Here is a 21,518-nt window from a genome sequence, read left to right as displayed (position 1 = left end):
GGGGGGGTGTGCAGCCGTGGTCCGCCTGTCCGCAGTGGTGTCGTGCAGCGCTGTGCCGTGTTCGCTCTGTGCTCCAGCCCTCGCTCTGCCGCCCGAAACCCCGGCCCCGCGGCCCGGGAGGCAGCCGGAGGAGCCGGGGTGCCGGTGCTCGGGGGGGGGGAAATCCGTGCGCCCCCCCGTCTCCCCACCGCCCCCCCAGCATGAGCCGTCGGCAGCATGGCGCTCGCGTGCCGGCCCGCTCCCCGGTCTCTGTGTACCCGATGCACGCTGTAACGGTAGAAGAGAACAACCCCCCCCCCCCCGTCCCCGAGCAACCCTGTGCTGTGCTGGCGGTGTATCAATAAACTGTGTGCGGTCGCCACGGGCCGTGTCTCGCCTGTCTGTGCCCACGGGAAGGGGAGGAGGAAGGTTTGCAGGGCCCCGTGCGGCTCCGGGAGGGACGGGGATGGCGGGGACGGGGTGGCACGCGGGGACGGCGTCCCGCTGCCCTTGGGCTCAGCAGCTTGGGGCACTCCCCTCACCAAAACCTTCGAGGACCGGACACCCTCGTGCCCGTCACCTGCCGACAAGCCGAGGTTTGCAGCCCCTGCTGCCACCACCCCCCTGCAGCGAGCACATGACGACGGGGCGCGCTTTCAGGTTGCCTTCCCGGAGCCGCAGCGCCGAGGCACGAGGGAGCGCGAGGCGGGCGCGGGGGCCGCGCCGCCCCCGGCAGCCATCTGGTACGGGTACGGGGGGGGGGGGGCTCCGCGCGGCCCCGTCCTCCCCGCAGAAGGAGCCGGGGCTTTGCCGGGCCGTGGGCGCGCTGCCGGGTGCGCCCAGGCTGGGCGGTGGAGCTGCCAGCACCGCCGCCACCCGCCGCGGCCGGATCCGGCAGATGGCCCCCGCAGATGGCCACGCAGCGCAGGGTCCGGCCACGGCGCTCGGGTCGGCTTCTTCCAGCGGCCAGCACCCCGTGAAACTCCAGCTGGGAGAACTGGGAGGACTGGGGATGCCCCGCTGCGAGCGCCGCTGTCGTCGGGGCGAGGCTGCGCTCAGAGCCACCCCGAGCAAAGAGGCTGGGGCTGTCCCCGTCCACGTACAAGAGTATTTATTTCATCGTTACAAGAGAGAGACAGCACCTTCTGCGTGTCGGGCTCTTCCCGGTTACTGGTTTGTACATTCAGAGAGCTGCGGCCGGGGCGAGGGAGGGGAACGGCTCCCGCTCGGCCGCCCGGCGCCGGGGGACGGCCACCGGCACAGGGGACCCCCCCCTTGCCCTTGTGCCCGTGAGCGCCCGAGCCCCGGCGCCCCGTGAGCGCGTGTCTGAGTGCTGAGGTTGCCTGTGTGCTCCTCCGTGCAGTCTGTGCGTGGCGGCGCTGCCCCTTCCTTCCTCCCTGCCCTTCTCCTCCTCCTCCTTCTCCTCCTCCTCCTCCTCCTCCTCCTCCTCCTCCTCCTCCTCCTGCCCTGCCCGCGCCGGGCCGGGGCCGCCGGCTCTCATTTCCTCGTGTGCAGCGTGTCCTGGAACTTGGTGCTGGTGTAGCGAAGGTGGAAACCCTTCTTGTTGATGGTGTCGTCCGAGTGGAAGCGGATCATCACCGAGTCTCCGGCCGAGTAGACCTCCTCCGGGGGCTGCCGGGAGGGGGAGAGGAGCGCTCAGCACCACGAGCATCCCGGGGATGCGCTGGGATTTGTGACCGGGAGGTGCAAAAGCTTTGCAATGACCCCTCCCCAACAGTGCTGCGCCATGCACGGGGGGGTTGAAACTTGTTTAAAACCCCAAAGCCCCCCCAAGAGAGCTCGCTGGTGCAGAGCTGAGCTGGCCAGGGACCAGTTTGCACCGCTCTGCCTTGGCTCAGCACCACCCGTCGCTCACGTTTCTCCCACCCAACTCCCCGAGCTCACCCCGGACCCGCAGAAGCGGCCGAGGCGCGGGGCCGTCCCGTCGTAGCCGTCAAAGAGCTCCATGTAGTCGTAGCCGCAGTCGGCTTCCTCCTCGATCTCAAAGGTCTGGAAGATGAGCTCCACGCCGTAGCCCTCCTCGGCCATGATCACCCACTCGCAGTCCGAGCCGCCCGGGTAGTTGTTGTCCCCGAACTGCGCGTGCGAATACAAGTCCTTGGTCTTCACCTCGGCACGCATCTGGCCCCCGCACACTTGGGGAGAAGCCAACAGCGGGGGGGTTAGGAGGGCCCCCGGCCCCGCACGGCACACACACCCCCCCACCCCCCAAAGCTCCCCAAAACCGGGAACGCTTCCCCAACCCTGTGGCCGGTACCGGTGGAGTGCGTGGCCTCGAAGCCCTTCTTCTGGACCGAGTTGTCGGAGACGAACTTGAGGAACATCTTGTTGCCCGAGGAGACGATGGGCTCGGGCTCCTTGGCCCCGCAGAACCGGCCCAGCACCGGGGCTTTGGCGTCCTTGCCGTCGTAGATCTCCAGGTGGTCGTAGGTGCACTCCTGCTGCGCCTCGATGTCCAGCTCGGTGAAGGTCTGCGGCACGGGGCGGCTCAGCGGGGCGGCGCGCGGCACGGCCCCGGTGCCGCGCGGTGCCGGCCGCTTCCCGTGGGTCCTACCAGCTTGACCCGGTGGCCGGCCGTGGTGCTGATGGCCCACGTGCACTCCTTCTTGCTGGGGTACTTATCGGGCCAGTTGGGGCTGGTGATGGTCCCCGAGGTGGACGTCACCTTGTGGTCGCAGCCGGCTGCGGGGAGAGCGGGGGCTCAGGGCCTCGGTGCCGTGCCCGGGGAGGGGGGGGGGGTGGGGGGTGGGCGCACGGAGCTGGGGTGGGGGCGGTGGGGGGCACAGACCCACCTTCCTTGCAGTCGTGCTTGTTGTCGTGCAGCACGAAGCCGCTGCGGCACTGGCACTCGTAGCTGCCGAAGGAGTTGAGGCACTCGTGCTGGCAGCCGCCGTTGTTCTTGGAGCACTCGTCCTTGTCTGCGGAGAGAGCAGAGAGGCACCGGGCTGAGCGGGGCGGCCGACGCGGGGGGCAGCCCGGCAAAGGGGGGGGGGGAGGGGGCTGCGGGAGGGGGGGTCCCCGTGCCGCGTGGCCGTGCCCGAAGCACCGGTGAGCCCCGAAATGTCGCTGCCCTCCAGCAAGCCCGGCCGGGGGGGGGGGGGGGCTGCGGGCAGCCAAGCAAGGCAGCAGCAAGCAGATCGGCCGCGTCCCTTCCAGCGGGTGTAAGAGAGGGGGGGGTCCTCCTCTCCCGGGCTCACGCACGGGCACCACCATTACCTGCTTACGGTACAGACGGGGAGGCAGAAAAACACACAGTGACAACCAAAGATGCACAAGAAAGACCAGGACGCGGGAGTCCCTCTTTACTCATCGACAGGAAATGTCACAGACACGATAAAAACGGGGGAAAAAACAAGGTCAGCTGGTCGGCGACAAACCGGAGGAGGCGAAAAAACAACGGGAACGGGGCGGCGGGGAGGTATGTGGGGGGGGGGGGGGGGGGGGGGCTTAAAACCAAAAAAAATAATAAAAATAAGGCCAACAACCAGTTCTGTCAAGCAAGGGGCTGCCGGGGCCGGCCCACGGGCGGGGGGCTCGGCTCGGCCCCCGCCGTGCTCCCGCACGGTGCCCGGGGCCGCGGCGTTCCTGAGAAAGGTGGCGAGGACGGCGCGGCTCAGGAGGGGCCCCGCGGCCGCTTCTGGAGGCGAAACTTCAGGCCGGGCAGGCGGGATTTCGGGGGCTGCAGCTGCTGCTTCTTCTCTGCAACGAGACACGGGGAGGGGGATGCGACGGGGGAGCGCGGGCGCGGCGGGCGCGGCGGGGCATGCGGAGCGGCCAGCCGGGCAAGCAGGCAGGCGGGGGGGGGGGGCACCGGCGCCCCTCGTGCACCCAGGGGCTGCGGGGAGGAGGAGGAGGAGGAGGAGGAGGAGGAGGAGGAGGAGGAGGAGGAGGAGGAGGAGGATGGGCTTTGGTCGGCTTCCTCGCTGCTCGTGGGGTGCGTGGGAAGCCGGGGAGGGTTTGGGTTCACCTGCGGCAAGGCGGCTCCCCGGGCTGGCCGTACTTACCTCCGAGTGGCCACCACCCGCCCGAGGGCTCGTTCACCGTCCCACAGCTTGCCCAGCACCACGGCAGCCGGATTTGGGGTCTGGCCGGGGGGGGGGGGTCGGGTGCCATAGCCCCCTCCTCGCCCGTGGGGCAAAGCCGGTGCCGGCCACCCGAGCCCCGTGCCGAGCTCGCCCAGCTCCTCAGGGGTGACGGCAATGCCTGGGGGGGGGGGGGGCGCATCCCTCCCGGAGCCGGTGGCGGAGGCGGGGGGGGGTCCTGCCCCAGGCTGGCCCCCCCACCCGTCGGGAGCCGCGCACGCGCCCCGAGCCCTGCGGTGATGCCTCTCGAGACGAGGCTGGAACCTGCCGTCTCCCAGGTCTGGGTGAGGAAGCGAGGCGGAATAGACCCGTTTTTGGGGGTGGGAAGGGGCTTCTGGTGGGCCGGGCGGGACGAGAGCAGCTCCAGCAAAGGGGGAGCGCGCGCAGCACTGCCCTGCAGGAAGGACGGAGGGAGCCTGGGCGGGCGAGACAAGAGCGAGAGAGTCGGCAGAGGGAAGAAGCCCACTGGCTCGGAGTCCTCAGCAGTCCTTTATTCCAGCGGCTCGCCTGCACCTCCACCTGCCCCGCCGCTGCCACCCGTGCACCGAAAGCCACCCGCCTCGGCGCGCGGCGGGGCCGGGGACCTACCTGGTGCCGGCACCACGGCGGCGGAGCCCCCCGGCGAACGCTTCTGTAATGCACCAGCCGAGCGCTGCCCGTGGGTGGCCCCGAGGGGCTCGGGGTGGCCGGAGCAGCGGGGAAGGAGGGCAGGGACCCCCTCCGCGGCTAAAAAGGAGCCGCAGCAGGGATGCTGAGCCCAGGAGCTGCGAGCGACCCCGGGGGGGGTCCTGCAGCACGGTCCTGCCGCCGGGAAAGCCCGAGACCTGAGGTGGAGAAGGAGGGTTCGGTGGCACGGCTGTGGTAGGGGACAGGAGCAGCCTCCACGGGATGGGACGAGCCCTGGGGAAGCGCCACGAGTCCCGGCAGGAGGTCGGTGAAGGCGGGGGGGGACCCCCCGGGAGAGGGAAGGAGCCCGAAGCGCGGAGAGGGGGGACTCACCCGGCTGCCCCGCGGTCCCGCTCGGCTGCTGGGCTTTCCCGAGGTCTCTCTTTGCTGGAGGGCGGCGGCTCCCGAAGGCTGCGCTACCTCGCTTGCCTTGGTTTTAATTACAAAATAAAGCAAAGATACCGGACCCCCGGCCCGCCGGTCTCTCTGGGCTGCCTCGGGGAGCAGCCCCCGCAGTGACGCCCCGAGCTCCTGCGGCCGAGCATCCGCGCTGCCCCTCCAAACGGCCTCGGCGGGGGCCAAAAAGCAGCAGGAGGTGCAAGGCTCCCGTCTCGAGCGCACGGCTCAGTCCAGGCGGTGCCCTCGGTGGTGACATCCAGGGTGCCGTGCCACGGGGGGACCCTCTCTTGCCCGAGGGTCCCGCGGAAGCCCCCAGCCCGGGGGGGTGAGGCTTTGGTGACGCCGTTTGCTCCGTGTCCCCATCCCTCCCTCCCCAAGACCTGGCACTGGGGACACTATTTCCAGGCGGGTTGGCCCCGGGAGAGGAGAGAGGAACACAGAACAGACAGGAATAAGCAGGTAATGGTTTTCAGGAGGACACCTGAGACGCCGTGGCAGCGGGACGCCGGCCACAAAGGCTCTGCTGAGCACCCTGGGGAGAGGAGCTGAGCACCCAGCGCCGGGGAGAGGAGCGCGGCCGGGTGCTGGCGGCGCAGGGGCGGCAGAAGCGGAGCAAGCCCGCGGCCGTGCAGCGTAGCGGGGGCGTGCAGCAACGTAGCCCCCGGGGTGCAGTGCCCGGCCCGGGGCGCTGGTGCTCCCCAAAAAAAAAGGTTGAGCTTGTCCCCGGCCTCTGCTGCTGCAGCTGGAGCCCAGCACCCTCTGGTTTTTCGGGACCTCGAGGGTACCCAAGAAAGGGGGGAAGCTCGAGGGGCAGCAAAACATGCTGTGAGCCTGGTTGTGAGCTCCGTGCAAGCCAGCTGGAGGCTGCGGGGACTCCCCCAGGGAATTGCACCCCGCGGGGCACAGCCTCAGCACCTCCCCGGGCCGGATGGAGCGGGGACTGCACCCCACGGGCGGGCGTTAGCGGCGATGCAGGGGGCGCAAGGGGGGACGCGGCTGGGCTGGGGAGCGCAGGGGGCTCTACCTGAGAAGAAATGGGCTTTGAAGCCCTTCTTGGAGACGGTGTTGTCGGACTTGAACTCGATCCTCATGTTGTTGTACTGGGAGGTGATGACGTCCGGCTTCTCGGCGCCGCAGAACTTGCCGTGCAGCTTGGAGTCGGCCGTCAGCCCGCTGCGCACCTCCACGAAGTCGTATTTGCAGACCTATGGAGGGGGGAAGAGGGGGGGGCACGGGGCTGGCGGCGTGGCCGTGCCACCCACCCACCCTCCTCGGCCACCAGGCTGGGGCAGGGGGGGGCGCAGCAGCGGGCGGAGGGTGACCCCCCCAAGGCTCGCTCACGTCATTGCCCTCGGTCTCGAAGAAGTCGAACTGCAGGGAGATGCGGTACTGGGTGGGGGCCACCAGCTGCCAGATGCAGTTCTTGTTGGGGGGGTACTCCTTGGGCCACCCGGGGCTGGTGATGGAGCCGTTGAGCTTGGTGAGGAACCCTCCGCAGGCGGCTGCGGGGCGGGAGGCACGGGTCACATCCCCGGCACGGGTACTGGGAGGCACTGGGAGGCGCTGGGGGGGCACTGGGAGGCACTCACCCTCACAGCGGCGCTTGTCGGAGGCCAGCTCGTAGCCGGGGTCGCAGGCGCACTTGTAGCTGCCCAGGGTGTTGACGCAGCGCTGCTCGCACCCGCCGTTGTTCGGCCGCGAGCACTCGTCCACCTCTGGGCACGGGGCAGGGGCTGAGCGGGTGGGCAGGGCTGACGACCCCCCCGCCCCGGTCCCCCCCCCTCCAGCTCGCCGCCTACCTTTGAAGAAATTGACGGCGAAGCCGGCTTTGTTGATGGAGCCGTCGGAGACGAACTTCATCCAGAGCTTGTTGGAGGTGCTCTTGATGTCGTCCGGCTTGTCGTAGCCGCAGTAGCGGCCGATGAGGCTGCTGGCCTCGCTGCTGCCGTCCCGGATCTCCAGGTAGTCGTAGGCACAGCTGTCGTGGCGCTCGATCTTGGGGGGGGGGGGGGGCACGGGGCGTTAGTTTTTGGGGACGCTGCCCCAACCGCCGCATCCCCAAGCCCTGCCTCCCCCCGATGTCCTGTAAGTTCCTCCCACCCTGTTCCCGAACCCGCGCGCTGCCAGCAAAGTCTCTCCCACTTGGGGAAACTGAGGCACGGCAAGGCCAGGCGAGGATTTGGGTACCCAGAGGGACCACACGGGGATTTGGGTACCCAGCGGGGGCAGGAACACCCCCGCGGCAGCTCAGAGGCTGCCCCACGCACTGCAGCGAGGCGCTTCCAGGGGGGATTTCCCCTTCCCGGGGACTTTGCGCACCCACCTCGAAGGACTGGAAGGTGAGGCCCACGTGGAAGCCCTCGGAGACGGTGATCTTCCAGACGCACACCTTGCTGGGCCGGTAGTCGTCGGGGTAGTTGGGGGACTGGATGTGCCCGTTGTCCTTCTTCACGTCCCCCCCGCAGATGGCTGCAAGGGCAGGCGCAGCGCCCCCCTGAGCTCCCGCGCCCCGCGGCAGCCCCGGGGGACCCCAAAACCCCCTCCTGTACCTTCGTAGACGGCGAAAAAGCCTTTGCCCACCCAGTTGCTGCTGCTGCGGAACTCGACCCAGAGGCGGCTGTCGGTGGAGACGATGGGCTCGGGCAGCTTGTTCCCGCAGAACCTGCCTGGGGACGAAGGCGTGCTGGGCTGCCGCGGCCACGCGCCCTCCGCCGGCACACCCGGGGGGCCCAGGGCTGCTTCGGGGGGATGGTCCCCCCCTAAAGGGAAAGAGCTGCTTCTCCCCACCCTCTCCGATGCTTTTTGGGGCGTTTCATGGAAATCGGTTGTTTCCCGGGGGAGCGGGACGCTGACATTGGGGCTTGGGAACATCCAGCTACTGGCAGGGCGCTGCCTCGCGTGACAGGGTGTGCCGGCCAGCCAGATCATCCACGCTGGTTTAATTAGCATATGCTAATGAGCTGGGAGCCCAAACGCCCCGATTTGCCGCAATAACCTCCCCCGGGGCCAGCTTTCCCCCCCCCCCGGGGGCAGTGGCACGTGGCGGCCGGGCAGGGGGTACGGGCAGGGGGAGCCCCTCGCCCCGGTTACCTCGCAGCGTGGCCTTTCTCCAGAACCCGTCTCTCACCTCCACGTAGTCGTACCAGCACAGCCGGCTTCGGTAGAGGTCCAGGGTGGTGAAGTTCAGGATGATCTAAGGTGGGGGGGGGGGGGAGGAAAGCGTGGCGTGAGCCCCCCACCCCGTGCCCCGCGGGGTCTCCTTGCTGCCGGATGGCAGCTCCGGGTGCCGGCGGTGCTGGTGGCACCGGGACCTCCCCGCGAGCATCCTTCTGGGGATGCACACCGAGGTAGGGGGACCCCAAATTTGGGAGCTGGGGGGGGGGGAGAAGACGGGGTAGGGAGGCTGGGGGGGGGCTGGGGGTGCCCTCGGGGCCATGCCGGTACCTTCTCTCCAGGGGTGACGGAGATCCTCCAGACGCAGTGCATGTGGGCAGAGTATCCGTTGGGGAACTGGGGCGAGGAGAAGTTGCCCTGGCTGTCCTGGAGCGTCTCCCCGCAGGCTGCGAGAAGGGGGAGGCAGGGATCAGACCCCAGCTCGGGCCAGGGGAGCCCCCCCAGCACCGTGACGGGCACCCATGGGACCAACCCCTCCATCCTTTCCGCCACCCAAATTCCCGCCCTGCAAAACCGCCACGTCGCCGCAGCCCCGAAGGGCGCAGGAGGTCCCGGCGGTGGCTGGCGACGCTCCCGGCACCCCGGCACAAACCACGTCCCCCCGGGAACCATCCCGGGGGCCCCCCCACGCCCTGCCACGCCGCGGGGGCCCAGCTCGCAGCCCGGGCTCGGAGCAGGTTTGCGAGGCTGGATCCGGCCCAGCGCTGCCATCTGGAAGCCACATGGTGCCGCGGCCGCCTCGCGCTGTCGCGGGGCCAAGCCAGACCCCCCCCATCACATCGGGGCTCGGGGTGGGGGCACCGGGGGTGTGAGATTAAAGGTGAAACGTACAGAAAAAGAGGCTCGAAACCTGGGCTCGCTGCCTTTTTTCCCCTCCTCGCTTTGCAGTGGAAACAAAGGGAAGGGAAAGCAGGGCTGCGGAGGTGCTTTTTTAGCTTTTTATTTTCTTTTTCCCCCAAAAAAAACTAATCACTTTTCCTGCTCGGCTGGAGCGAGGCGCTCGCAGCCCCGTTTCTTCCTGCAGCCCCCGAGCAGGAGCTCCCGCAGCAGGGCTGGCTGCCGGGGCCTCTCACAAAGGCGTCCCTCTTCCAGGCTGCTAATTAGTCGCTGGAATTAAGCAGGGCGCCAAACTCCTCGCAGATGTTGCAGCCCCCGGAGCTGGGGGACCTGCGGGGAGCCTGCAGCGAGAGATGTGGGGAGCAGGGATGCTCTGATTTTGGGGGATGCTCTGATTTTGGGGATGCTCTGTTCCTCGGGGGATGCTCTGTTCCTCGGGGGATGCTCTGATTTTAGGGGATGCTCTTGGGGGATGCTCTGATCTCGGGGGATGCTTGGATTTCGGGGAATGCGCTGCTCTTTTGGGATGTTCTGTTCTTGGTGGATGCTCTGCTCTCGAGGGATGCTCTGCTCTTTTGGGATGCTCCTTTCTTGGAGGGTGCTTTCAGAGGAGCGGGCAGAAAGAGGTGTGCCCACACGTGCAGAGCCCTGGGTCTCGTTGCATCCCGCATTTTCCTCCCGCTTATGCACACCCCACAAAACCACCGCGGACAGAGAACAATTTTTGCACGCTCCTTGTAGATGGGGAAGACGACCCCAGAGAGCATTTTTCTGCCAGCGAGCCTTGCTTCATCGAGGCTTGGGGTGAAAGCAGAGCCACCCCCAAGGTGACACAGCCCCGTGCACGCTCACCCATGCGCTCCCACCCTGCTGAAGCCCACCCTGGCCCCATGGGGCGCTCACCGGGGCAGCGGTACAGCTTGCGGGCCTGGGCGATGTCTCCTTTGCTCAGCCGTGTGCGCTGGCCGATGGCGGGCCGGACCCCGTTCACGTCATACTTGGGCAGGATGGTGTCGAGGAAAATGCCCCTGGGGAGAGAGCAGGGAGAGGCTGAGCAGCGGCTGGAAAGCACCGGGCTGCTCCGTGCGCCGGGGAAGGGATGCTAAAAACAGCCCGGGGTAATTAAAGCCTGCCGAGGTGGGGGGGTGAGTCAGCGGGGCCGTGCACCGCAGGGCGCAGGATGTGGCCCCGTGGGGAAGGCACCGTCCCTGTCCCAAGGGAGCTGGAGCTGCCTAACAGATGGGATGGAGCGTGCTGGTGCTAGCCGGACGGCACCGCGGGGCTGCAGGCAGCAGGGGCGAAATGAGGAGGTGCAGGGGGGCAGCGAGGTGCTGGCACAGGTCGGAGGGATCCCCAGTTGCTTGGGACAGGGTCCCGGTGCCACCGTGCCCTGCGTAGGGGCGAAGAACCCCGGCCACACGCACCTGGAGAAGGTGTTCCTGGCGTAGTGCATGATGCTGTCGAAATCGTACGTCTCGCCCAGCGACTCCACCTCCTCCGGCTCCATCTTCAAGAAGTTGTACTCCTGCCCTGCGGGGGCAGGCGGGACGGGGCCGCGGTGAGGGGGCCCCCCCTGCTTTGTCCGTGCCCCCCTGGGGAGGAAGAGGGGGAGGAGGAGGAGGAGGAGGAGGAGGAGGAGGAGGAGGAGGAGGAAGGCCGCTCCCTACCTGGCTGGATGTTCTCCCGGACGATGGAGACGTGGTCGTCCCGGTCGGGGCGCGTGTGTTCGTGCCAGAAGCCGATGACGTGGCCCAGCTCGTGCACCACGATGCCGAATTTGTCGCAGTTTTTGCCAATGGAGATGGCCTGGGGCCCCCCGCCTCTGCGGCCCACGTAGGAGCAGCACCTGGGGGGGAAACAGGAGGGCCCTGGGTGAGCCCCACGCAGCCCGGTGCCTCCCCGGGTAAGGACGTGGGTGCCTCAGCTTCCCCTGGTCCTGCTGGGCACGGAGCATCTGGAAAGCATCCGGAAAGCATCCCCGCAGCCTCCGCGGGAGCTTCAGCCTCCTCCTGCCCACGTCGGAGCTCCCTCCAGAGCTGCCTCAAAACCTCAGCTCTGCTTGGAGACCGGCACGGCACGGCACGGCGCCCTGGCTGCCTCCCGGTGGGCTCCAGCCCAGCATCTCGGCACATCCAACCCCATCTACCACACCAGGCTCGGGGGTTGTGCCCTGGGGGGGGCGGAAAACCATCACCCCTGGCCGAAATCCGCAGCCTGCCGCACGGGGAAGCCTCCTCCTCGGCACCATCTGCTTGGCTGCGGCCGTGCCGCGTGAAGACGCCGCTCTCTTCCAAACCCCTGTTTCCTTTGGCTGGGGCAGCGCCACGGACCTCAGCCCCATCCCGGGAGCCTCCAGGGGGCCGCGGCCACCCAGGCAAAGGGCTGCGTGGGCAGCTGGGTGACAGAGCTCATTAGCCGGGCACCTTAATTAGCGCTGCACGAGTCCCCTTTTGCATTGCAGGACCATGCGCACGGGGTGCTCGCCCCGGTGCCGCCTCGTTCCCACCCAAGGGACCCCGCAGCGCCGGCGCTCGCGGGGATGGGCTTGGGTTGAGGACCCCGAGCGGGTGCAGGATTGGGTGCTGGGACCCCGGCCGCTCACCCGCAGGGCCGGTAGGTGAAGACGATGTAGCTGTCCTCGTCGTTGCGCTCCAGGAAGGTGACGCAGGTGTGCTTCTCCCAGTGCCGCATGGCCTGCCGGAAGATGGCTCGCTGGCTGCCTGCGGGAGGGCCGGCAGGGATGGGGGGGGGGGGGGGGAGCCATCAGCGGGGGGGAAACTGAGGCACGCCGGGGCCCCCCCCCCGGCACCCCAGCACCAGCACTCACCGCTGAAGTTGCCGCTGATCACGTAGGGGATGACCCCGTCCGGCCACACTCGCTCAGGGCGGGAGGTGGCGGCGCGGCGGCTCCGTGCCCGCTGCCGGCCCCGTCTCCGCGCCTGGGGGCTGCCTGCGGGGATGGGGGGGGTGGGGGGGGTGAGCACGGCTCCCCCCCCTCCGGGGAACGGGGCCGCGAGGGGCTGCGGGGGTACCTGAGGAGTTGGTGGGCAGGCGGGTGATGGTGCGGTGCGCCAGGTCCACCACCCGCTCCACCTGGAAGAGCCGCAGGTCCTCCTCGTCCAGGGCGATGTCTCCCAGGAAGGCGGCTGCAGGGGGGGGGACACGGGGTTGGGGGGCACGAGGGGGGAGCCCCCTCTTCACCAAGGCTGCGTCCCCTCTGCTTGGGAAGCCCGGCTTGCCTTGGCCCCAAATGCCATCCTGGTTGGGTTCCCCTGCGCCCAGCCTCTCCCCGCGTGCCCCTGGTGAGGAAGGCCGGCCCTTCCTCCTCCTCCCTCCTGGCTCTCCCTCCTCCTTTAACTGCAAAGCAAGCGTGGTGCCGGCCGGGCTCCCCTGCTCCCCACGGTGCCGGCGCTCCCAGCAGCTGGAGCCAGCCCCACGCCGACATCTGGTTCCCATAAAGCCCAGGCCCTGACTTTTTAGGGTTTCTATTATTATTTTTTTCTGCCTTGCAGAACGGCTCCAACCCCAGGCTGCCTTTGGGAGCCCCGGCGAGCTGCGACAGCCCCGGGACGCCGGGACGACCTCCAAGGCATCTGCCACGGCCCGGTGAAACCATCTGGCCCGGCTGTGCTCTGGCACGGGGCGAGCCCCCGCTGCACCCAGCGCCGGCAGGAGCGGACCTGCCTGAGAGGCGTCCGTCTGTCCGTCCATCTGCTGGGGCCACGCGTCCTTCCAGCGCCTCCCCGGCATCTGCGGGCGCAGAGCTCTGCCCGCGCCGGCGCTTCGGGGAGCACCGCCTGGAGGACGCAGCCCTTCCTCCTCCTCCTCTTCCTCCATCCCCGCTCCCTCCAAGCCCTCCCGCGCGCCGCGGCCTCGCCGTGAGTCAACGCGGCAGGATGCGGCCCCCGGCATCGGCACTTGGCCGGCACCGCGCCCCCGGGGACCCGGCTTTTGCGGAAACGCCACGGCCCGGGCGCGAGGGCTGGCTGAGGTCATGCCGCGCGCCCTGCCAGCGCCGGCACGGAGGCTCTGGATGCGGGTGGAGACGGGCTTCTCGCCGGCTCCGTGCCGCACCGGGGGCACACGGGTGGCTCCGGGCACCCCCTGCCCGCGGCAGCCCCCCCGGGGAAGGGGTTGCGGGCAGAGGAATGGGAGCAAAGGGGGTGGGATCGGGTTCTGGAGCGGCTCATGGGCCGGTGGGGAGCGGTGCCAAGTTCACGCTCCGAGCAATTAACAAGTGGGTCCCAAAAGAGCCGCTAATTGCAAAAGCGAGGCGGGACAATTAGGAGAGCCCGGAGAGGTCTGAAGCAACGGCCACCAGCACGGGGAGGTGAGAGGATGAGCCCCGACACCCCAACCCTGCCCAACCCTGGGACCAAACCCCTCGCTGGAGACGGCACGGAGCGCTTTGGGGTGAAAGGGCCATATTTTGGGTCTGTTCCCAGCCCTGGTCAGCCGGTAGGCACATCCCAACAGAAGGAACCCCTTGCCCAGGGGCAGAGCAGGGCCGTGGCACGGCGAACCCCCCGGTGCTTTGCCAGACACCGATCTCCTGGAGAGCCCCGGTGCGGATCCGGGGCCGGGGGGGGGCCGTGTCCGAGCCGGCGGAGCGGGGAGGCCCCGGGGCGCGCGAGGGACGAGCAGCCCGTGCCAAGAGGCGCATGGAAAGACAAGGGAAATTAAGCTCGCTTACGGCGGAGCAAGCGCCGGCAGAGCCAAGTGATATAGAAACCATATGTGAGGGATTTGGGATACGTGAGAGAGCCGGGCAGGCGAGCGCGGGGACGTGGGGCTGCTCTCCGAGCCGGTGCGAGGCAGCCCGGCTTCTTGCTGGACCCAGCCAGAGCTTGGGGCCGTGCCACAGCCACCGAAAAAAATCCCCCGAAATTCCCCTCCCGGCTGGGAAAAGCGGCTTCCCACTCGGGGCCCGTCCCCGCCCCGGGCTGGAGGAGCGGAGGTGGCCCGGCCGCGATCCCTTTAAGGCCACGTTAGGGCCAGCCCAAAGCGTTGCTTTTAGAAACGTCCACGTTGGTTTGGGGTTTGGGCGCTTCCTCCCCGCCGGGCCGAGCCCAGCGCTCCCCAGGGGCCGTCCCGAAGGCGCCCCCGTCCCCAGTGGCCCCTCCGCCGAGGGGGCTCCCCGTGCCAGAATTCCCAGTTAACCCCTCCGAGGGGCCGCTGCTGCGACTTGTTCCTCTCCGCGGCTGCTCCCCCAAAAAAATGCGGGGGCGAAGGCGCCGTGCCGGGGCTGACGGGGCAGGAGAGGTCCCTGAGTCAGCCCGGCCCCAGCCCAGCGCCGCGGGCGGCGAGGAGCTGCCAAAGCTCGGCGGAGCTCACGTAGGAGCGGGGGAAATCGGAGCTGCAGCACGGCACCGGGGCACCCCCTGCGCCCGCACCCTGCGCCCTCGCCCCCTCGCCCCGCTGTGGCGCGGTGCCGCTCGGGTCCCCGAGGGTTTGGGGACAGCCCGGTGTCCCCAGTGCTGTCCCCAGCCCGGGAGGCCGTGGCAGTGTTGCAGGGGCCGCCCCAGGTTGCAAAATTCGGGGCAAGGTCTGAGCCACGGCGGTGCCAGCGGGGCGGACACGGTGCCAGCATGGCACCGGCGCAGAGGGAGCACGGAGACCCGGAGAGGCGGTGGCTCCAAGGCCATGCACCGGCCATGGGGACGCTCGGGGCGTGATGTCCCCCATCCTTGTCCCCAGCAGCTGCAGAAGAAGGGGGTGGGAGCAGGGAAGGGGCCGGCCCTGCACGTCCCTCCTGCTCCCCAACCCTTTGGGACCTGCCAGTGAGGCTCCCGCCGAGCTCCCCGGCACCCCAAAGCCACCTGCAAGGTGCCACCGTGTCCCCAGCATCCCTACCCCAGCCCTGAGCCTCGGTGTCCCCATCAGCCACCCCACACTCACCCCACACCCCCCATGGTATTGCTGGGGAAGCCGAGAAGGTGGCGTTCCCCCCGTGCCACAGCCAGCACCCCAAAAATGCCCCAAATCTGCCTATTTCAGCCTCCCGCACACCCCGGCGGGGCAGGATCCCGCGCTGTCTCGCTGGGAGATAACTCAGCCCCTGTTGTTTGACTTTTTTTTTACACTGTGTTTTCGTTTTTGGGTTCTTGCAACGGTGACGTAAGCCCAGGGACGATCAAGACAAACAAAGTTTGACGTTCGGACCCGGGCCAGCCCCCGCAGCACCCCATCCCGATGCTGCAGGCACGATCCTCGCCGTGCGCACGGCTCCGTGGCCGTCCCCGAGGGTCCCCCGTCCCCTCCCCACGGCTCGCCAGGGATGCAGGCGCTCAGCATCCTTCGTATTCAAAGCAGGGAGAAGGAAGGGGTCCCCCAGGAACGGGGCCCTCCGACGAAGGGCTGGCATCGCCAAGGTTTCGGGACGAGCCCCGAGGTTTTCGCAGGCACAACCCAACCTGCGGATGAGCCCCGCGAGCCCGGGGCGTGAACGCGATGTCCTGGCGAGCGCGCAAAAGCAAACAGATCGGCGGGAGAAACCTTGGCAGGGGAGGGCGTGCAGATAAACAGGACGGGATCATGTTTCAGGTCAGTCTGGGGCAAACCAGGCTCGGTGTGCGCCGCCGGGTTTGGAAGAGCCCTCGCCCCAACGCGGGTCCGACGAGGCCAGGCTCCCCTCGGAGCACCGAGAGCCACGGGTCTGGTGTGATGGGCATCAGCCCGTGCTCAGGAGCAAGGAGCAGGCTCAGCCCGACCATCCCACCGCCTCCAAGTCCTTGTGGACCACGAGCATCGCTCCGGGGCCAGCCAGGGACCAAATTGGGAGCGGGTGAAGGGGCAGGGAGCGAGCCGCGCTGTCCCGGCCACGGACGGAGGCGTCTCCGGGGCAGGATGGAGGAGAGAGGTTTAAAAGGTGCATCCCGGCCTGGGCCAAGCCGCCGGGGTCGTAAAGCCTCGGAGTCACCGGGGCAGCATCCCACTGGCTCGGCGGAGCCGTTAAATATGTGAGGAATGCTCCTCGCGCCTCCCCCTCGCTGCCTCGCGCCAGCCCAGCTGCACCCGCAGCGAGCAGCAAAACACGCCGGGGCCACAGCAGGAGGAGCGGGTGCCGCGCTCGGACACGGCCGGGACCCCCCCGCCTCGGGGTCTCATCCTGCTGGGGCGCACGGGTGTAAAGGCGGAGAGGTGCTGAGCATCCCCAGCAGCGTGGCTGGGAGCGCAGCACCACGGTGGCTGGGGTCGAGGCCTCATCCTGCAGCTCGCCGGCACCCCGTGGCCCTGCAGGGACCCCAGGGGGACGGATCCTGGCCCTTTACTCCCCTCTGGCCGTGGTGCTCAGCCCCTCTCCCGGTGCCCCCGGCCAAGCAGCCGGCGGGGCGAGGAATATTTGCTTTCCCAGAGCACCTTCCTAGAGCGCAGCAGGCACAATACAGGAATTCAGCCTCGCAGCCACGCCGGGAGCCCGGCCAGAGCACGGCCCCGCTGCGGCCAGGGGGGAAACTGAGGCACGGGGGGGCTGGGGCTGCTCAGCACCCAGGGGGGGACCTTCTCCTCCTGCAGCCCCCCGGGTGGTGGGGACGCTGCAGGGCCAGCAGGATGCCCTGCCACTGAATCATCCCTGAGCTCAGCACCCATCGGAAGGGGAGAAGCAAGGGCAAGGCGCATCCTGCCCGGGCACAGCACCCCTCTCCGAGCCACCAGCCCCCTTTCCCGAGGGGCTGGGCTCTGCCGGGGCCAGCACAGCACGGAGCAAGCGGCCGTGCCGAGCTTGGAGGAGCCTGGCCTCTAATAAACACAGCTCGTAAAGGTCCGGGGGCAGGTCGGGAGCGGGAGGGACGGTCGGATCGCTCCAGGGGAGGATTTTCCTCCTGCTCCTCTTCCGTGACAGCGAGCGGAGGAGAAAGCCTCCTCCGGGGCTCGGCGCGGAGGACGCAAAGCATGAAACCTCCAGCGTGTCAGAGCCTCCGGGACGGAGCCCAGCCTCCCCTTAACTCCTTCCCAAGCTGAATCCGAGCTCGCCGCCGCCTGCGCTTCTCCCTTCGCCATCCCCACGTGCCCAACGGGGGATTCGCCCACCCTACAGCCATGTGCTCCCCAGCCCCAGCCTGGACCAGCTTGGGAAGCTCCCGCGACGTGAACCACCAGCGGGAGGCTTTCCCAGGGGGGGCTGCAGCCCCCTAACCCCCCCCCAGCACACCCCCGGCCCCCCGCCGCCGCGCCGAACGGGTGACTGCACAAGGATAAAGCCGAGCCCGGCACCGGGCTGAGATTTACAAGGTCTCCGCGCCGCCCCCGGCCCCAAAGCCCAGGCCTCCCGCCGGCCCCGGCTCCGCGGGTGGATTTTAGCCGGCCTGAATAAGTGACATATAACGGCTGGAAAATATTCTTGGGCACTCTGACAAGCGTGACTGCAACCAGTAGCCTCCGCTGACTACGCCTGGAAAGTGTAATCTAGGTGAAACCCAGGCGGACGGAGCCAGAGCGCTCCAGGCACGGCTGGGAAGCACAAGGGAGGCTCGAGACCCCCGCCCCGGTGCTGTGCCCCCCCCCCAAAAGCACTGCAATGCCCCCGTCCCGGGGCTCTGCTGTCACCCTGCGGGCAGGCGGTGCCGTGTCCGTGTCCCCCTGAGCCCCCACCCCAATGAGTGGGGGCAGCAGGCTGCGGTTAGCCGGGTCCCCCCCAAGCTGCCCCCCTCTGTGGGTGCTGGGGGGGGGTCCCCAGGGAGAAGCCAAGCGCGACCATCAGGGCTGGATGCGTTTGGTTGGTGCTCCTGTAGGGTCAGCAAACACAGCCGGAGCAGCTCCTCCAGCGGGAGCGATGCCGGTGCTGTCCCCGGGCATCCCGCTGGGACCACGGGCAGGATGCGACCCCTGCATTGGACCCCCCCACCCCGGATATCCCGCTGGCTGGGGAAGCAGGGCCACAGCTAATTCCTCCCCATGGGCTGTGGTTCCCTGCCGTCCCGTTTTGGCACCCGAGGAAGGGAGAAAGCGGCCGCGCCGATGGCACGGGCCGGCCGCTGGCACCGAGCGGGCGGCATCGCCCCGGGGGCGGCCGCGGGCACGAGCGGCCTCAGGATCCCCCTGGTGTAAGCCGTGCAGAAAAACCCCAAATCCCTCTCCCGGTGCTTCCCCTTCCCGCAGCCCTGACGGGACAAGGCCTCGGCGCTCAGCTGTTTCCGGCGCTGCCCAAAGCCCCAGGGGAAAAACACCGCGGGGATGCCGGGAGGGGGGCACACGGCGCCCATCCCAATTCTCCCCAAATCCTGCCCCTGCGGTGCCCGATCCCCCCTAGGGCCCCCCGGGCAAAGGCACCGTAATCGAATTAGGCACATAAGGAGCTCGTAAAGGCAGGCGGGGAAGGCGGGGAGAGCGCGAGCGGGAAGGGTCGGGGGGCTCGGCGTGCGCGGGAGCGGGGCGAGGAGCGGGGAGCCCCCCCGGGAGGCCGGGTCGGGCGGTGGATGAAGCCCCCCTGGGTGCCGGGTGGGAGCGGAGCGGTGGCTCCAGCCGGCTCTGCCCGGACGGTTTTGCAAGCCGAGCTGTTTCAGCCCGGGAGGGCAGGAAGGGAAGGATTTTTGGCCCGAAAAAAAGCCCTCATGGAAACGGAGTTGGAGCAACAGCCGCCTTCCAGCGCAGACAATGCCATTAAAGAGAAACGTGATCCTGCAGCCCGGAGCCGCCAGATGCAAACCCTCGCCTCTGCTCTCGGCTCTGGGGGGGGTCCCCTCCCGTGCCTCAGTTTCCCCCCCCCCCGTCCTGTCCTTTCGCCCCCTTTATCTCGCTCTCGCGGCCGGGGACCGTCTCCCCATGGCGCCCAGCCTGGGGCCTCTGGCCGCTTCCAAGCGATGAATAACAGCTCAGCAATGCCCTGAGCCAGCACCGAGGTAACGAACTCCCCACGGGGGGGGACCGACAGCGGCCGGCCCGGGACAAACACCTCCGGGGCCGAACCGGGTGTCCCGGGACGGCGGCGGCACGGCCGCGACCGAAAACTCCCCGTGGCTGCTTCCCGAGCGCCAGCACCGCGCCTGGATCCGGCCCGCGCCCCGCTGGCACCGGGGGGGGGGGGTTGGGGCTCGGGTGGGCTGGGGGCTGCTGGGGGCCGATGACAGCTGGTGGCACGGCCGGGGACGGGCGGAGAAAACGGGGTGCCAAGCGGGTTCCCCCCTCCGCTCCCCACTCGGAGCGCAACCCCAAGGCTCCGAGTTTCCCCACGCCAAGCCGCGGGGCGCACGCTCGCCCGCTGCCACCCACGGCCACCGACAGCCACCCACGGCCACCGACGGCCACCGACGGCCACCCACGCTCCCCCGCGGCCACCCCACGCTCGCCCCGTGCCACCCACGCTCCCGCGGCACCCACGCGCGCTCCCCTTTGTCTGCGCCCTCCGGCCGCCCCGGCGCGCATCCCCCTGCCCTACCGGCTTTGCAGGGGTCCTTGTAGTCCAGGGGCTCGGCGTCCTCCTCCTCCTCCTCCAGCACGTAGGAGTAGTCGGGGACGTGCATGGCCCGGGCCAGGAGCAGGCAGAGGAGCAGCCCGCAGCTCCGCAGCCCGGCCATGGCTCTGCGGGCAGCGGGCGGGCAGGGGAGAGGCGGGCGGCTTTGCTTTTTGCTTTTTTTTTTTTTTTTTTTTAAAAAAAATTTCCCTTCTCTTCCCTTCTTTCCTTCCCTTCTTCGCTCCCTCTTTTTTTTTTTCTTTTTTTTTTCGCCTTTTTTTTTTTTTTTTTTTTTTTTTTAGGGAAATGAGATCTGGCGGGGGCGGGTTCAAGAGCGGAGCTCGGCCCCTGCAGCCCCGCCGGGCGCAGGGCTGGGAGCGGGGCCAGCGGCGGGGGGGGGGGGGGGGGCGGCGGGGCTGAGCCGGCTGCGAGGGGACCCGGCCCGCAGCCCGCCCCTCCTGCCCCCCGCAGCCCCCGGCCCCTGGTCCCTGGAGCCGTTTTGCGCCCCTCAGCCCGGTCCTGCGCCCCCCAGCCCCGGTCCTGCGCCCCCCAGCCCCAGTCTTGCACCCCCCAGCCCCGGTCCTGCGCTCCCCAGCCCCGGTCCTGTGCCCCCCAGCCCCAGTTCTGTGCCCCCCAGCTCCTGTCCTGTGCCCCCCCAGCCCCATCCCACACCCTCTGGCCCCAGCCCTGCACCCCCCAGCCCTGCTCCTGCCCCCCAAACACCCGCTCCTGCTCCCCCTCCTGCAACCCGTAGCCCCTGGTCCTGGTTTTGCACCCCCCCGCCCCCATCCCAGCTCTGCACCCCCCAGCCCTGCGCCCTATATCTCCCAGTCCTGGCCCCCCAGCCCTGCACCCCTGGTCCCGCACCCCATATCCCCCCTATCCTGCACCCCACATCCCACTTCCCCCCAAGCCGTGCTAGCGCAGGAGGAGGAGGGCAGCTCCTGCAGCCTGTGCACCCTACCCAGGTGCCTGTGAGCACCCAAAGAGTGGGGCGAGCACCCCAGGGGTGATGGATGGGCACCCGAAGAGTGGGCGAGCACCCCAGTGGTGATGGATGGGCACCCAAAGAGTGGGCGAGCACCCCGAGGATGATGGATGAGCACCCTAAGAGCAGGGTGAGCACCCCGATGGTGATGGATGAGCACTCAAAGAGTGGGCGAGCACCCCAGGGATGGTGGACGAGCACCCAAAGATTGGGGTGAGCACCCCAGGGATGACGGGTGAGCACCCTAAGAGCAGGGCGAGCACCCCAGATACGACAAATGAGCACCAAAGAGCAGGGCGAGCACCCTGGGGTGCCCAAATGGGGAGGCAGGGGAGAGGCAGCCGTGGCTGGGCCATGGGGCCGCGTGTGCAAGCGTGTGTGCACGCGTGTGCAGGCGTGTGTGCACGCATGTGCACGCGTGTGCGCCGAGGTCTGTGAGTGACACCTGCTGTCAGAGCCCTGCCATTTCACGCCGGGCCCATCACCACCAGGTCCCCACGGGCCACCGAACCCAGCCAGAGCCACCGCGGGCCGAGCCCGAGCTCCACGGACACCTGGGGGGTGCGTGGGGGCTCTGCGGGGCAAAGCAGCCCGAGCCCTGCGTGGTGAGACCAGGGGGTGCTGGGGGGGGGGGGGGATTGGGGGGACTCCCTTGGGTGCTGTCCCATCGCCGTGCTGTGGGCTGGGGCCACGGTCCCCAGCTGAGCATCCACGGCGGGCGATGGGCGCAGCGGTGTCCCCGCGGTGCCGTCCTGCTCGCTGTGCCCCATGGAGCTGGGGCGGGGGGGCAGGGCTGCGTGTTCCCCCGGCTGGGTTCAGGTCCCCCCATCCTGCTGTGGGACGTGGGGTCCAGATTCCTGCTCAGCACCAGATGTCTCCTCTCCATCCCCAGCCCCAAACCCTCGGCTCCTCTTTCCCTTTTCCTTCCCGGGACTTCCCCGCGCTCAGGGCCTGATGTTCCCACCCGGCTCTGCCTATAGGG

The 21,518-nt window shown here is 68.9% G+C and overlaps 1 protein-coding gene across 4 annotated transcripts; it reads right to left on the bottom strand.

Moving 5' to 3' along the window:
- Positions 1–1,073: 1,073 nt before the first annotated feature.
- BMP1 (bone morphogenetic protein 1) lies at positions 1,074–19,818 on the bottom strand. 4 transcript variants are annotated; one of them, XM_035562708.1, is made up of 20 exons: positions 19,534–19,818; positions 12,191–12,304; positions 11,986–12,108; positions 11,761–11,878; positions 10,826–11,004; positions 10,583–10,688; positions 10,062–10,186; positions 8,592–8,707; positions 8,238–8,340; positions 7,697–7,813; positions 7,471–7,616; positions 6,947–7,142; positions 6,737–6,862; positions 6,489–6,649; positions 6,172–6,352; positions 2,793–2,918; positions 2,555–2,682; positions 2,258–2,471; positions 1,885–2,135; positions 1,074–1,611 (listed from the first exon to the last, which is right to left on the bottom strand). In XM_035562708.1, exons 1-20 carry the CDS (start codon positions 19,670–19,672, stop codon positions 1,477–1,479), a joined length of 2,904 nt encoding a protein of 967 aa, XP_035418601.1. In that variant the 5' UTR covers positions 19,673–19,818; the 3' UTR covers positions 1,074–1,476. The 4 variants fall into 4 exon arrangements, with proteins under 4 accessions (XP_035418601.1, XP_050571699.1, XP_050571700.1 ...); XM_050715742.1 differs by lacking the exon at positions 19,534–19,818 and adding an exon at positions 12,839–12,917; XM_050715743.1 differs by lacking the exons at positions 12,191–12,304; positions 19,534–19,818 and having other exon boundaries at positions 11,761–11,852; positions 11,986–12,110.
- Positions 19,819–21,518: the final 1,700 nt, after the last annotated feature.

The sequence above is a fragment of the Cygnus atratus genome, chromosome 27 (assembly GCF_013377495.2).
Source record: "Cygnus atratus isolate AKBS03 ecotype Queensland, Australia chromosome 27, CAtr_DNAZoo_HiC_assembly, whole genome shotgun sequence".
Taxonomy (NCBI): domain Eukaryota; kingdom Metazoa; phylum Chordata; class Aves; order Anseriformes; family Anatidae; genus Cygnus; species Cygnus atratus.
The sequence above is the reverse complement of the archived record's forward strand: the minus strand, read 5'-3'. Positions and strand labels throughout refer to the sequence as shown.

Excerpts from the sequence above, each read along its gene's own strand:
- BMP1 (XM_035562708.1), bottom strand. The coding sequence starts at position 19,672 with ATGGCCGGGCTGCGGAGCTGCGGGCTGCTCCTCTGCCTGCTCCTGGCC. Across the intron at positions 10,187-10,582 it reads GCCAGGAACACCTTCTCCAG|GGGCATTTTCCTCGACACCA; the intron begins GTGCGTGTGGCC and ends CTCTCTCCCCAG. Across the intron at positions 2,683-2,792 it reads CAAGCACGACTGCAAGGAAG|CCGGCTGCGACCACAAGGTG; the intron begins GTGGGTCTGTGC and ends CTCTCCCCGCAG.